Genomic DNA, 14,965 nt, shown 5'->3' with positions numbered 1-14,965 from the left:
CAGCTTCTCTGTTAATCTGACCAACTGAGTGTTACAGTAAACAGACAGATACAGACAGAGTCCTATTTTATTGTTGTTGACTGTTTTCTTTTTTTTTTTTTGCAAATTTGTTTAAAAAGTATGGATGCTTGAATCTTGGTGGCACGCATCGACATTATCGCTTGTACTTATTATATATTTTTTAATATTTATTTACATGATATTATTATATAGGTACCATGCAAGAGGCCCTTTTGGTGATTTTCCCTCCAAAAGTCATATTTGTGAGCTTGAAGGAGTTGAAAAGTCATGGCCTCGTGAGAACGGTTCTAATCAGGTTTGAGATGAAAGTCGAAAGATATCGAAAAGGTTACACTTCATAATTAGTTCAATTATTATTTGGGATTTTTAACTTAAAACAGCCATGACTCTAAGTTGTGGTGGGCTTTTCTTATTGGGTTTTCGAGGCCCAGTACAAACCTTTTTTTTTTTTTTGTAAACCCAATACAAACGATTAGAAATATGCTATAATGCTATAAAAATGACCCCACATAAAATCAAACATTGGGAGGAAGTTGATCTTCTATTGGTTCATAGATAGTAATGTAGTTGGCTCTGGAAAAAATGGTAACCAATTTGGAGTCAACTCTTTCTATGGTTTGATCTTTTGTGTATTTGACACATGGAGTGTCATTTTATTGTTTATATGAATTCTAAGTATGATTTTATTAATATGTGTGACATTAGTATAAAATAATTTGTTTTCACTATTGAGCTTTCATGATGTAATTTTTTGCTATTAAACTTCTTTGCAGGACTTGGTGGATCTGGATCCTCTTCATTTCAATGAAAAACCATTTTATAATCCAAAATTCTATATTAAATTTCATAATATCTAACGGTGTATATGCTACGTACGGTGACGTGATATTTTAAATTAATACTGTGTACACAATTAGATGTTATAAAATCTAATATGAATCATAAAATTGTTTCCCTCAACTTCAGTTAAGATTGAGAAGATCCTATTTTGAAGACGATGGCTTGGTTGGAGGCCGGAAGAAGGTGGGTCAAGAAAAAGAAAACCTTTTTCTTTTGGCTGCCAAAAGAAAAACATATTTTACACTAAACCCACAAAAGTGGCGAGCAGGGTATCATAAATCATCTCAATTTAACAAATATGGGTCCCAAATGAAATACCGAGGAGAGAAAGAATCAAATTGAACAGAGAGCACACAATAAGCATAGATGCTGCTTAGTTGTAAAGTGAAATTTTGTGGATACAAAACGTCAAAAGTTATTTCCTCTTTATGCAACGCCTTTTACTCGGGCAACAAAGATCCCCCCGATTCCCTCCCCCTCTCTCAGAAATACAAAACAATCAAAAGAAACAGTAGTATCGACTATCGAGCGTCCTATCAGGCAGACAAAACGATTGTTTGGTAGCTCTCATGCGTACTGACCGGCTAAACTATAAAATACTTTTTCTCTTATCAAACGACGCTGACAAAGAATAAAAAATAAAATAAAAAAAGAGGAACTGGATCCGGATTTCTAGTGGTGAAAATCCAACAAAAAGGCTTATTTGTTGATCTTCAATGTCAACCTTAATTATGACAAAACACAACGGCTTCAAATAAAAAAATCATTTACACTTCTCAACATCACCGGATTAACATCATTGCAAGATTAATATCTCCTCCGTTAATTATTGCCTTGTCATGGTCCTCAGTCTGGTTCTCTTAATGCACACGCTCTGTTCTTTTGTAAATTTTAGACTGTCATGGATGGCACAACATATTAGCAACTCCAGTCTATTTGTATCAACCATATTTTCCAACAACACCCCTTCCAAAAGAATTCATAGATTCAAGATCTTCCATAACCATATGCAATCAACAAGCATACTCTAAAATATCAGGACAGAACAAGAATCTAGATCAAATTCGTTGAGCACAACAGAAACTAACATAAACTCGACAGAAAGTGCAAAATAAATCCAATAACAAGCTAGCATAAGAGTGGACTGTTTCAAGTAGATCACTGACTAGGAGACCTGTCTCCATTTGGTTGCCTAGAGTACTCTTCATGGTTAGGACTTCGGCTTCTGCTCGGGCCCCTAGATGGAGTTTGACTCCGGCTCCTTGAGCCATTATAGGGTGGAGATCGCGAATATGACCTCTCTCGACTGTGCCGAGGGTACGACCTTTCTCGACTGTACTTTCTCTCTTGGGGTGAAACAGATCTGTCTCAGAAAAAGAAACAAAGCCACATTGCAAAATGTATAAGCACTAAAAAGCTGGCAAGAAACATTTAGCACTGAATCACTTCAGTAGGGAACAGGGATAGCAAACAGCCAAGGTAAACAAATTATGGAAGGAAAGAACAGCAACCTTTCAATGTGACAGATAGCACAAGGCAGTGGACGCCCAGTTGGGCAGCTAACAATAAATAGTAGACACAAGTAAACAAATTATAGATAGAGAAAAACAACATAAAGATCTCTCACCTGTTTAAATAAGGATTTTAACATGAAATTATCTTCCTAAGCAAGCAATGTTTGGCTAGCACTTCATAATAGATACTTTCCATGATTTTAAGATCAAATATAAAATCATCTTCCAAAGCAAGTCAAGGAAAAAAAAACTTTGAAATAATGAATGCCACTATTAGAGAAAAGAAAATCAACAGCAATTGGCTTCATTTCATACCTTGAGTCATGCCTCTGTTTTGGGGGTGGGGAATAATCACGGCTTCGGGACCGAGATCTTACACGACGTGGAGGTGGAGAGCGGGAGTACCTAGGCGATCGAGAGTAACGTGGGGGTGACCGTCTTCGATCATTATATCGACCCCTACAATTTAAAACGTCAAATCAAAACTCATGACGAAACTGAGGGGTGTGGACTGTATGGTGTGTTTATGTGGTTCGTTGGGGAGGGGGGGGAGACAGCAAGCATTATCCTTTCATGAATGGTAGATAAAAAGATGAGAATGAAGATATTCTATGATTTGTGAAAGATACAATCAGAGGAATCTCCTTCCTAGTATTATAGATAATACGTATCTTAGAGAAACTAAAATACAATTTTTTTTTTTTTTTATGACGCCTCTAAGACTAGGCCACATCGTGTACCCCTCCACACAGATCAGGTAAAACTCTAGCTTCGCCAGCGGGCTTGCCCCAAGGAATTGTTTGCACCCAAGGAGATTCGAATCTTGGACCTCATGGGACTACCACAAAGACCAAGGCTCTTACCACTTGAGCCAACCCCTTGGGGCTAAAACTAAACTACAATTCTTTCAACTTTTCAACAAATAATCTAACATCAACATCACTCATCATCCTTCATGTGTTGCTAATAAGCTTCACAGAGGCTTCAAAATCTGACAGCACCAGATACACTGTACACGCACATAAATACAATATACTACATAAACATGTACATTAAATGCAATTAAATAAATATTAGAATACAATTAAAATGGTCATGTACCGCCAAAAAGGAATCAAGAAAATTAAAAGTTTGAAATATTTAAAGATAAAAAGGATAAATAGATTTTCTGGATTGAAAACCCTCTTGTTACTTTTCTTTTGAAATCAAATTTATAATATATCAAAATATAAGTATATAAGTTTTTTCTTTTTATATAAGTAATAAACCAATCTTATTAAAGTACATAAGTTATTTATAATATAACTTAACTTATAAATTCATCAATTTAAAAAGGAAAATTAAAATTACTATAAAAATCAATACAATAAGAGATAAGGACTTGTAATACCAACTCTGTAATAAATAATTAATTACACAATGGTTTAACAAGAGAACCAATTCCAATGAAAAAGGGAAAATTACCTTCCTCGTTCCCTATGCCTCATATCAACCGGCTTCTTCCTGTTCTCCTCCGCAAAGACAACAGTCAACTCACGGCCAAGAAGGATCTGACCATCCATGTGATATTTTGCCTCTGCAGCATCGGCTGGGTCAACAAATTGCACAAAGCCAAAACCACGAGGTTCTCTGCAAAAAATGAATAGGTTCAAGAAAAGGGAAAGAAAACAGTGTCAAAACATGGGCTGTGCTGAAAGGTATAACTGAGCGAGATACTTTGCACACCATAAACCTTGCTGATGAAATTGTCCAAAATAAACCCCAGTAATATGGAAGGTCATGATAAAAATGCAAGCACTTGGCTGCTGACCTTGTAAGTGTCAGTTTTAAGATGACTTGAAATTCTTCAAGACTTGCAACATCTTCACAATGTATTCAAACCCAACTTCCTTCCAATCTTCACTACCATTAACATCATCTTCAAAAGAACTCTTAACTACTTGATTGTTGTCTTCAAAACTTTAGTTTCACTGTTAAATCTCAAGAACTTCAATAAACACACCCAACAGGAGCAAATGAAGAAAAGACCCCAAAACAAAACAGTTTAAAAGAAGGAACTTAGCAGAGCAGGCCGCATTTCAAAAAACAAAGTTCCAAATCATGTTAGAATATTGTAAACATTTAACAAAAGATGATGATTAAAATTTTAAGAAATTTGGCTAAACAAATCACACACAAAAAAATGTTAGGAAAATAAGAGAGAGAGAGAGAGAGAGAGAGAGATTTTCCATAAAAAGTTCCTGAAAACAGATATCAGAAAAGAAGTTTAATGTTTCTATTTTTTTTTTCTTTTCAAAAATTAAGATGATCATTCAAATTGTTACTAAACGTGAGATTGGCTTTCATGAAACAAGGAAAAAACTAACTGTAAAACTCCATTATAGCTTAGAGAATTTAAAATTTACAAAGAGATTCTCATCAGCCAAGCAAAGTCAACTCTTGTAGTTAGTTTACATATGCTCTAACGCTCACCCAGTATAGTAATCCTTCGGCAAGTAAATATCTTTGAGATTACCAAACTGCCCAAATGGTCTACGAAGGTCCTCTGGCCTGTATAAAAGCAGAGGTTAAAATAAACGATATGTCGTAACAGAGAAGCATAATGCCAAAATATCTAGGATTGAAAAGCCAGAATATAAAGAATTTAATGGATAAAATCGAAACAAAATTCTTTTCGACAATAAACACTTGCAAAAATGCAAAGCAGTCACAACATCACAACCACATTTGATCCTGTGATAACAAACAAAGACAAAGCACCAACCATCCCACTTCATCAAGAGAATATCTAACTTGTAACCTCGAACATTCTAAAAAGTGTCTCAATAAAACTTAGCAATTCTGATCTCTAAAAAGAATATGTTTATCTAAAAACCATAAAACATCAGTATTAATCACCAAGGAATAGGACTTGAACAGATCAAACCATATTAATCAACACCTTACTACATGACAATCTAGCAGCATGCAAATAAATAATGCAAGTATATGATCATATCTCTATAAATGATAAGGTATGCAATGTGATTCGTATCACAGCTCACCCCACCATTGCTCAACTCAAACTAACAAATAAAAACATCACATATTACACAAATTAAGCGCACACAAAAACTTGAAACTTGCATTCATATCACAAATTGTGAAGAAAAAACAAATAGATCCTAACATTTAAAGAAAGCCTATAACCGTTCAATGGAATATGAATGGAAAAATATCCTCATTTCCATACTGGCTTAGTACCGCTCTACATTCAAATGCCAAATAAAAAAGTACAAAGCCATTGAAATTCCATAGAAACATCAACAGTAAAGAAACAATCTAAGATGCTTGGCTTGAACTTGTAAATGGACAACAATGGAATTCTTGCATTCTACCAAAGAAACATAGTTAATAAAATAGGAATTTTTTTTTTTTTATTTGATAAGTAGTTAATAAAGTAGGAATAATAGTGTATAGGAACAAACCTACAGTCGTGGCGAAGGTTACGAACAAGAAGGCTAGTAGGAGCATCCCTACTATGACCACCATGGCGACCCCTAGGGCTAGGGCTCCGTCCTCTCCTGCCATAGCCCCTTGGCGGTGATGGAGTATAACTTCTCCCCCTCATTTATAGATAATAGTCTGCCCTATTAACCAATTTCAAGAGATCCATTAAAATATGAAACTAAAAAATAAAAGGCAAAACAGTAAAGTAACCAAGATCACATATTTAATACAAATCAGATGTGGCAAACTTAAGCCATAAGCTCAAATGGCTACTTATTCAAAAAGATTACTATCAAATTAAGCATTTAAATCTAAAAATATACTCATAAAAGGTCACTAACATGTATTCCACAAGGTATAATTACATCACCAAGATCAAATTAATTGCTTGAGATAGGTCGTATTGTTCAACCCAACAAATTACAAGACAGGCAAGTTAACTGCTTCTGCTACGTATACATATTAAAACCATATGTATATGAAGGTAATGGTTCATTTTCCCACATTATGCTACAGAACAGAATGATTCAAACACGCAATCGAATGTCCATACAAAAAATAAATCTTCCTTTCTTCTCTACTCTATACTCACTTCAACACATATTACATGCACGCGTTTCAAATATAACGAAATTCCAATTACTCAAACCACCACAGTAAAACCCTAGAAACAATGAAACAATCCCAAATAATAGTAAAAACATTTATCCCCCAAATCAAAACAACTATACTAAATCCTACACTGGTCGAAGTAATAATTTAGAGAACCGTGAACGTTAATGTCATTTGAGCATTAGAAACAAAAATAAAATAAAATAAATTAGGGCACACCATAAATCCCTAAACCCTAACTATTGCGCTCGCGTATATATACATAGAGAGAGAGTGAGAGAGAGAGAGAGAGAGAGACCTGAAGGGTGCAAATCGGCGAGGGTTGGGTGCGGCGGGCGAGGTTTTGGGCAAAATCGAGAGCGAGACGTTTGGTTTAGCTTGGAATCGCTATAGACTTGGAACGACGGTACTCGAGTGCCTGCGCGTGTCACCTTATATGCCTCGCGCGTGCGCTTCTTATATAGCGTCTAGGGTTTGTATGACACGTGCCCAGCAGCAATTATGTAAAAGCTTCGAGCATGGGATGGCTCTTTAAATTTGGTTTACTTTAAAATTTTCAAAAACTCACAAAAATAGTCATTTAATTAGCTCTCTACTTCATTATTAACAAAAAAAATAATTAAAAAAATAAGAAAATAATAATATTTAAATAAAGTATAAAAGGATATAGAGGGTTTGATATTTGATTCATTTTAAAAGTGACTCTTCAAATTTAAAAAAGTGAGTTTTTCTCTTCAAATTTAATTTTTATTTGTAGAGCTCAATAATATGGATGCTCTTAGAGCACTAGCAGCAGCTTTCTTTTGATTTTCTCTAAATTTATTGTACAAAACTACTAATTGCTTCCCTATGAAAATATATTTTACAATAGGTTATTACTTTTCCATATATCATTAAAATATTATTTCATTATGAAATACAAATTTTCTATGTACCCTAACTTTTTTCATAAAATCTCAACACAATCCTCAATTAAAGACAAAATAATTAAAGATAAGAGAGGAAAAATAAATGTTACATTAAAATAATATATAGGGAATCACTTTTGATTCCCTACACATTGTGGCATATTGGGCAAAATAAATAAATGTATAATATTTTTTGAGTTTGGTCCTAGGGGTGGCTGAACCACCCCCTAGGGCCACGAGGGTGGCTGAATAGGCCCTTAGGGGTGGCTTTCAATTCCCCTTAAGAGAGGAATAAGAATTATAACTAGTGACATCTGCTTCATAAGACATGGTCCGAAACCGATTAAGCTAACCCTCATAAACAAATATAACCTACACTATTGGGTTTTTTTTTTTTTTTAATCAAATAAGGAAAAGGCGGTCCCACGTACACAATTGAGTTGCTACAATGTTTCTAATACATTGAGAAATCTGTAGCTACCTAAGAGCATTCCCGATAGATGAGTCAAATTTTTATACAAAATGGCTCATCAAAATTCACTTTTATCTAGTTTAGCTAATGAATTTTTAAATGCAACCACATCCGATTAGCTATATTTTTATTTATATCATTTAAATATTATTAAAAATGAGAAAAGTTTTGGGAAAAAAAGAACATGTGAGAAGAAAAATAGGAAAAATTTTGAGAAAAAAGAGAACATGCAGATAAAAAGTAGAAAAAAAAAATTGGGAAAAAGAGAAAACAGGTGAGAGAAACAATAAAAAAATAAAATGGCTCTCTTACAAAATGTTGCTACATTTAACTTTTTTTTTTAGCTCTTCCAATCAAATATCTATTTTACATTTTCTTTTGGCTAATTCAATGTAGATGTTTTTTTAAACATTTGAAGAGTCATTTTAGATAAAAGTAATATTTGGCTCTTCCATTGAGAATCCTCATAGTTTATTATATTCATAAAAATAAAAAAATAAAATCAGTATTCTCTCTGCTCTCTCCTCTCCCCACTCGGGCCACTCTCCATCTTCACTTTCCTTTTTCCCTCCAAGAAAAAACTACCCTTCCTTCCAACTCTCCCATATCCTAAAATCTCTCTCACGTTCATCAACTTCTTCACCTTCCTTCCTTCCAATTCCAAATCTCTCAATTTTTTCCTTCCCATCGCAGACCCACACCCTCATATCACGTATGCACTGTGAGAGAAGCTTATCTGCAGAAACACGAAGGGATTGACTCTCAACAGAAGGAGACTGGGAGAGAGAACGAGATTGGGTGAGATTTGTACTGTTTATTTGGGATATCTTTTTTTTTTATTTATTATTATTATTATTATTATATATACTTTTTTTAAAAAGGTTTCATTTGGGGTTTTTGGGGCTTGGCTAAGGGACTTTTCTGGATTGCAGATTAAGTTTTTCGACTTGATGGTTTCACTTATTCGGGGTTTTTTTTTTCCCCCGTGAAAAATGGATTGATTTGATGCGAAAAAAGAATAAATTAATTCTCCTTTTCCTTTTGAATTCCTTGGCCTATAGGACAATGCAAAAGGAGTTGAATTTTATTGCACAAAGAGATTCTGATCAATAAATGTAAAATATTTGGTAATTATTATTAATTTGTTATCTGGGTTGCAATTATTGCTTATAGAAATGCAATTTGTAATCTAAAGGTGGCCTTTTTATAAGGTGAATGATGCTTTAGAGCTTTGTGGAATTGTGATTTTGATTAATTTAGGCCAATTAATTTGATGTTTTTTATTTTTTCCAGTAATGGACGAGCAGTTCATACTCAGAGTTCCACCTTCTGTTGCAGAGCGATTAGACCGCCTTTTGAGTGAAAGTGAAAATGCTTCATCTTCTGACGACAAGTCATTGGATTTGTCCTTTTCTGGTGAGAAATGAACTCTTTTTCATCAAAGATACTACATAATGAGTTTCTGATGTGCTTGGAAAGCAAAATTTGAGTAACCCAAAAGAAAAGGAGCCAAAAAAAAAAAAAGGTTCTTTGCTTATCCCAATTTGGTTTTCTTATGGCATATCGTTACGTTTAAAGATGACATAACTGGTGTGTCAAATCGTTACACGTTCTTTGCTTTTCTAATGGTCTGAATCTTGAAATATATTATTGGTTCAGAAGTGCTATGTCATTATATTGATCCGTTTCCTAAAGGTTATGGCCAAGTGATATTTAATTAAATTTCTCTTTCTGTAAAGTTATACCTATCTTCTTGTTATGTGCTAACAATATGGTGTCGAGCTTCTTTTTTTCTTTTTTTCTTTTTTTTTTTAAAAAAAGCAGCTGGTTTTTATGAAAATTTATATTTTACTCAAATTGCAACATGCATCTTTGATATCGGCATTCACTCTTCACCACTTCAAAACCTCCCTTTTCCAGTTCTTTATTTGTGCTCTTCCATTCACTTTTTAAAGTAGGTTTTTAAATTCAAAGGTAAAACCTTTTATGTTGAGTTGTTAAATAATATTTGTAGAAGTAGTTGATTTGCCTAGTGTAGGAGCAAATGATAAGAAAAAAAAGAAAGGATTTATGGCCAATATTATTGTTGAGTGACCTGCCTTCTTGGTCTAATTGTGAACTTAAAATTATCTTACATTGCAGAGGATGGGAAGAGTGGCACGTTTGTCATTGGCAATGATCATTTCCCTGCATCACTGTTGGATCTTCCTTGTGTTGTGGAATCATATAAAACATATGATGACAGTGTATTGATCAAGACTGCAGATGTTGGTCAGGTAAAGTGCTCTTTGTCATTATCATTATTGACAATTAAAGACTTGATTTCTTCATTCTAATGCAACCGTATGAACTGCTGGTTGTAACAGATGATTATGGTTAGAGAAGCAGGTGATGATACTCCAGATGTGGTGGAGTACAGACATGGTCTCACCCCTCCTATGAGGGATGCTCGAAAGCGGAGATTTCGCAGGGAGCCAGATCTAAATGTATAAATCAGTTATTTCAAAGATTTAACATGACATTAATATTTTTGAAGGAGAGGGGGAAAGGATTAATAGTAAGAGAATAGCATTATGGGATGTTACTTTGTAGTTTTCTCTTCACTTTCCTTTTCAATCTGATGTTTGTACTGACTGCAACTTCGTTACATTCTGCAGCCTGAGCTTGTACAGCGTGTCCTGAAAGATTTAGTGAAGATCCATGCTGGTGCAGCAGCGGAGAATGTTGATATCCTTATATGTTAGTGTACTTTTACTTGATTAGTATTGTTGTGAGATTACACTCAAAGGGAAATAATCTAAGCTTTGAATGTCAGTTTAAGATTCCAGTGGCTGATTGGGATTGGGGTAATGGTTGCACAGTTTGATTTAAATCCAAAAAAATGGTGGGCTAAAATTGACTGTTATGGTTCATTTGGAAGTATGTTCTTATGCTTTTTATCTTGTTTTCACCTCTAATTCAATGTGTCACTAAGCTGAGGATGTTAGGTCAAGGCACTTGGTACATTGTTTCACAGAAAAATATGAGAGTATGATTTGATGTATTGCTTGTTTGTGAATGATGGAATTAGTCATAGTTTTCAATGTCTGGTGATGAAGACTGTTATGTCATGTTTATGTACATTGATTATTCCTTGATTGAGTTGTTCACATGCTGAAGCTGCTGAGCAAGAGGAAGATGTAGATGGAAGTGTCCGAAATGCAAGTAAAAAACCTGTGCCTGCGCCTGTTGTAAAGGCAGATGCCCCAGAGGTTGGAACAAATGCTGGGGAGCCTGACAGAAGCGACTCTGATGAATCTGATGACTCAATTTGAATTGAAGCCACTTGTAGAATTTAAAGTATGTTTATACGAATAATAAGAGCATGTATTGCTGTTAGTTTGAATATTTTGTTTTGTTTTTTTGTATCTTGTCTTGTTTTGTAATTCAACACACGAATTAATTTGGTTCTGTTAGGTTCTAGCTATATGGTGTGCATTGTGAAGAATTTCCACATAAGGTGGTAAGGTGATTTTGTTTAATTGTTAAAATTACGGAGGCGTAGAATTATGATAGGTAGGCGAGTTGCCGTTTGTATTCCAAGTTTCTTGTTGTTTTTGGTGGAAATTATGGATACCAGAAATGGTGTTGGACTAAAGTATGTTGGCAAATTAAGAGCATTGCCTAGGTCTTTACACACTTTTTTTTGTGTTCCCTTGATTTATGCGATCAGAATCTCCTTTAGTTAAAGAAGAAATTAGGGTTTGGGCCAGATACATATTGCAGGTCAACAGAATTTGCAATCCTACAAGTGTGGGTGGAATATTTCGGATCTTGTCTTCTTGTGGGGAATATAAAGTGGCTCCCCCTATTACCTATGAAGATTTTTTTTTTTTGGGGGGAAGTTAAGAAATATAAGACAGAAAGGAACAAGGAATAAAAGGGGGGGGGGGGGGGGGGGGGGTGGTGGTGGTTGGTGGGTGCGTGGGTGGGTGGGTGGTGGAAGGATTTTGGCGGTTTAAAGTCTCACTTGATCCAAGTTACAGAGTGCAGAGTGGAGTACGATGGGAATGCTTTTAGGATACTGCTAGATGAGGTGGAAGCAGTCCATTTAGCAAGGTTGTACGCAGTGTAGATTTCATTATGCTAAATTTTTGAAGCAGACCAGGAAGAGAGATTGCCAAGGAACTGGAGAACATCTCTGGTAGGGGTGTATATTTGTGTATGTATATATTTAGTTTGGATTGTGTTAAGACATAGGTACAGGACTATATAAGTTAACTCTAATTTGACTCAATTAAATAGATTGGACTCCTCAACTCTAACATATTAATTTCGTTTTGAGTATATGTCGGGTTCACGGGTCATGTAAAAAAATTGTCAACCTTTATATTGTCATTGTGTGTCAAGATTGGGTCGTGTCAAAACATAAATATAAGACTGTAAAAGTCAATCATAACTTGACCTCTTTAATTAAACATGTCAGGTCCTTCAACTCTAATCTACTAATTTCGTATTGGATTCATAGGTCATATAAAAAATTGTCAACATTAATTCATGGTGATGTGAGCAATTTGCCTGTCCTAGTTGATGTGAAGATTCTGTATGCAATCCCACCACAGGCTTCACCGGGAGGGTGTAGAAGAAGACTTGGAGACTTGGAAGTGTCTAATCGATTCTGTTATAGAGATTTGCCATGGTCTGTCTGTAAGAGAGTGAGAGGAATATAGTTATTGAAAGTAGAAATCAGAAGAGGAATTTTCATTTATTAGGCAGGGAAGAAGACACTTGCTCAGTTGCTCACCTTTTCATTCACTTTGGAGTATCTCATGCAGGCTCTAATCTTGCAATTAGGCTAACTATAGTGAGGATTGTATGCAACTTCTACATCTACCTTCATTCTCATCAAATTAGCAGGCCTTACTATAATCTTTTTGATGTTTCTTTGTAGATAAACCTTTTCTTTCTTTTTTTTGTTGTTCTGTTGGGCATCATCTTCACTGTTTGTATCTGGGTGTTGGTTTTGGGCCTGATAACAATTTCACAATCAGTGAGTTTGGACAAATTATGCAGCCCTAGACTCGATGTCATGGGGGTGAGAAGAGACATATTTTGTACTATGGATATTATATTGCATAAACAGGGCACAACAGCTAATGTTCTGACTATCATGCTGGAAAATCCTGGAACATCTCTTCAACTCAGTTATAAATTCCATGTGCTCCACGCTCCTATGATGGAACAGCTTTAGAATTAATTGCCAGATCTGATTTTCCGTAGTACCATATGATGCCTTTGTACCATTACATGCTGTAACAGTGTATGTTTCCTAATCCTTGGATTCCTCTGCAGTAATGGTCATTAGTTTTGGAATGTAGACAACACTAGTTGTACAAGGGACAGGGATAGGTGCAATGACCTGCCCAGGCAGCCATGTGAGAGGGTACCCACAACCACTTGATTGAACACATGTTTGGGTACCGAATCTCGAGATGGTTTCGAACACGTATATGAGCTTGCCAAGCTCAGCTCGAACAGGCCTCGAAAATTTGGCTCAAGTTTGAGCCGAGTTCAAGCAAGACAATGATTTGACTAAGCATAGTCTGAATAGTCGAAACTCGGTTTTGATTAAACTATTATCACAACTCTAATTGAACAGGTATTTGGGTAGCTCAAGCAAGTACCTAAAACCTTTATTAGGTGAAATTTGGGTGCCTTCTCACATGTAATATAAGCAATTCATTGTACTTGATCGGAATCTCTGCTCTAAAATGAAACAAGTAAACATTTTTTCCCCCTTTAAAGCATCCTGTAATATGAGAGCAGCATTCTTGATCCTAGGGCGTTTTAGGGCAATTTTCTTTGTTTGGTGAAAATGATCACATGGGCTTAGAGGGTAGAGAGAGAAGAATTGTTTAATTGAAGCAGCCAAGTCTTGATTGCATCCTTGAGCTCGTGACAATCCATGCACATATAGTAATCATTCAAATGCTTAATGCTATCCACTGGGGAATGGTTGGTGGCTTTATGAATTGTGCCTGCCAGCTTGTTCATTAGGTAGCCTCTGCAGCTGTTGACCCCATCCTGTGAGCTTGAACCACAGCTTATCCTGCAGACCCCTTAACAGCCAATCTGATTTAATTTCTTATCAATTTTCTTATTAAATAAATGCTATTCATCATATTTGTATCCTACCGCTACCCATTATATCGATGTGATCGTGACAATCAGTCTTTATTTATTTATTTTTTAAAAAAATTAAAATTAAAAGACGATAATCACTTATTTTTGGCACAACTAATGGTCTATAAACATATATTTAGAATTGTTAGCAAACCTTATCCGTATTTATAATTAGTTCAACCACTAAACATGTTCTGTTTTGTTTAGCTGTTGGTGTTCTCACATCATACTCCCCTTAATTCGGTATTGTATTTAGAAAGCCATGCATGCATGCTGCATAATTGCCTTATGCTTTTCTTAAAATTCTCAATACAAAAGTAGATTAATCATAAACTCAACAAAATCAAGAAACCATGACTGATATTAATTAATTTTGTTGGTGGTTGGACCCATGTATACTTGGACAAGCATGACATCATATATACCGTTAAATACAACAAAAATAAAATACTAAGAGAATACTATTATGTGTATTCCTACAATGGGCTGGTACAATAATCCATTATCAAGAGTTGTATCTCTTGATTTATAACTAAAACACTACAAGAGTTGTGTCTCTTAGTTGGAGATATAATCAACAAAAAATTAGGGTTAGTTATTTAGTCAATAACAATATCATAATCTCTCTCCTGTCATTTTTCTCTCATCAATAGCATTTCCATTGTAGGCATGCTTGTTTTGTTTTTGAAATTAAACACCATTATTTGACTTGTTGCAAAGTTATGAATGTGATCAGAGGCATCACTAGACAGTGTAAAACACTTAAAAGAAAGTCCTGGTTTGTGAATTCTATCAAAAAGAAGGTACACGCCAAACAACTCCTTAGTTTTTTTTGTTTTGTTTTTTTTCTTTATGTCTACAATGTGCCCAATTGCCATACTTGTATCTAAAACAAATGTATATATAGGATACAGCCCAAGTAGGTAAAATTATTATGTACTTTCTCT

The 14,965-nt window shown here is 35.0% G+C and overlaps 2 protein-coding genes across 5 annotated transcripts; one reads left to right on the top strand and one right to left on the bottom strand.

Annotated features, from left to right (window-relative positions):
- Nucleotides 1-1,828: 1,828 nt before the first annotated feature.
- On the bottom strand, nucleotides 1,829-6,899 carry LOC132163194 (serine/arginine-rich SC35-like splicing factor SCL30A). 2 transcript variants are annotated; one of them, XM_059573379.2, is made up of 6 exons: nucleotides 6,775-6,899; nucleotides 5,843-6,004; nucleotides 4,848-4,925; nucleotides 3,840-4,004; nucleotides 2,691-2,834; nucleotides 1,829-2,224 (listed from the first exon to the last, which is right to left on the bottom strand). In XM_059573379.2, exons 2-6 carry the CDS (start codon nucleotides 5,983-5,985, stop codon nucleotides 2,020-2,022), a joined length of 735 nt encoding a protein of 244 aa, XP_059429362.1. In that variant the 5' UTR covers nucleotides 5,986-6,004; nucleotides 6,775-6,899; the 3' UTR covers nucleotides 1,829-2,019. The 2 variants fall into 2 exon arrangements, with proteins under 2 accessions (XP_059429362.1, XP_059429363.1); XM_059573380.2 differs by having other exon boundaries at nucleotides 5,843-5,999.
- Nucleotides 6,900-8,373: 1,474 nt separating this feature from the next.
- Nucleotides 8,374-11,322, top strand: LOC132163195 (transcription initiation factor TFIID subunit 7). Of its 3 annotated transcripts, none has more exons than XM_059573383.2 (6): nucleotides 8,374-8,654; nucleotides 9,150-9,272; nucleotides 9,999-10,132; nucleotides 10,223-10,342; nucleotides 10,514-10,585; nucleotides 11,009-11,322. In XM_059573383.2, the coding sequence occupies exons 2-6, from the start codon at nucleotides 9,152-9,154 to the stop codon at nucleotides 11,168-11,170; spliced, it is 609 nt and encodes a 202-aa protein (XP_059429366.1). In that variant the 5' UTR covers nucleotides 8,374-8,654; nucleotides 9,150-9,151; the 3' UTR covers nucleotides 11,171-11,322. The 3 variants fall into 3 exon arrangements, with proteins under 3 accessions (XP_059429366.1, XP_059429364.1, XP_059429365.1); XM_059573381.2 differs by having other exon boundaries at nucleotides 10,514-10,595; nucleotides 11,016-11,322; XM_059573382.2 differs by lacking the exon at nucleotides 8,374-8,654 and adding an exon at nucleotides 8,897-8,983 and having other exon boundaries at nucleotides 10,514-10,595; nucleotides 11,016-11,322.
- The last annotated feature ends 3,643 nt before the right edge of the window (nucleotides 11,323-14,965 follow it).

Source organism: Corylus avellana, chromosome 8, assembly GCF_965113065.1.
Source record: "Corylus avellana chromosome 8, dhCorAvel1.hap1.2, whole genome shotgun sequence".
In the NCBI taxonomy this organism is placed as follows: domain Eukaryota; kingdom Viridiplantae; phylum Streptophyta; class Magnoliopsida; order Fagales; family Betulaceae; genus Corylus; species Corylus avellana.
Note: the sequence above shows the minus strand (reverse complement) of the source record. Positions and strands in the feature narration are given on the sequence as shown.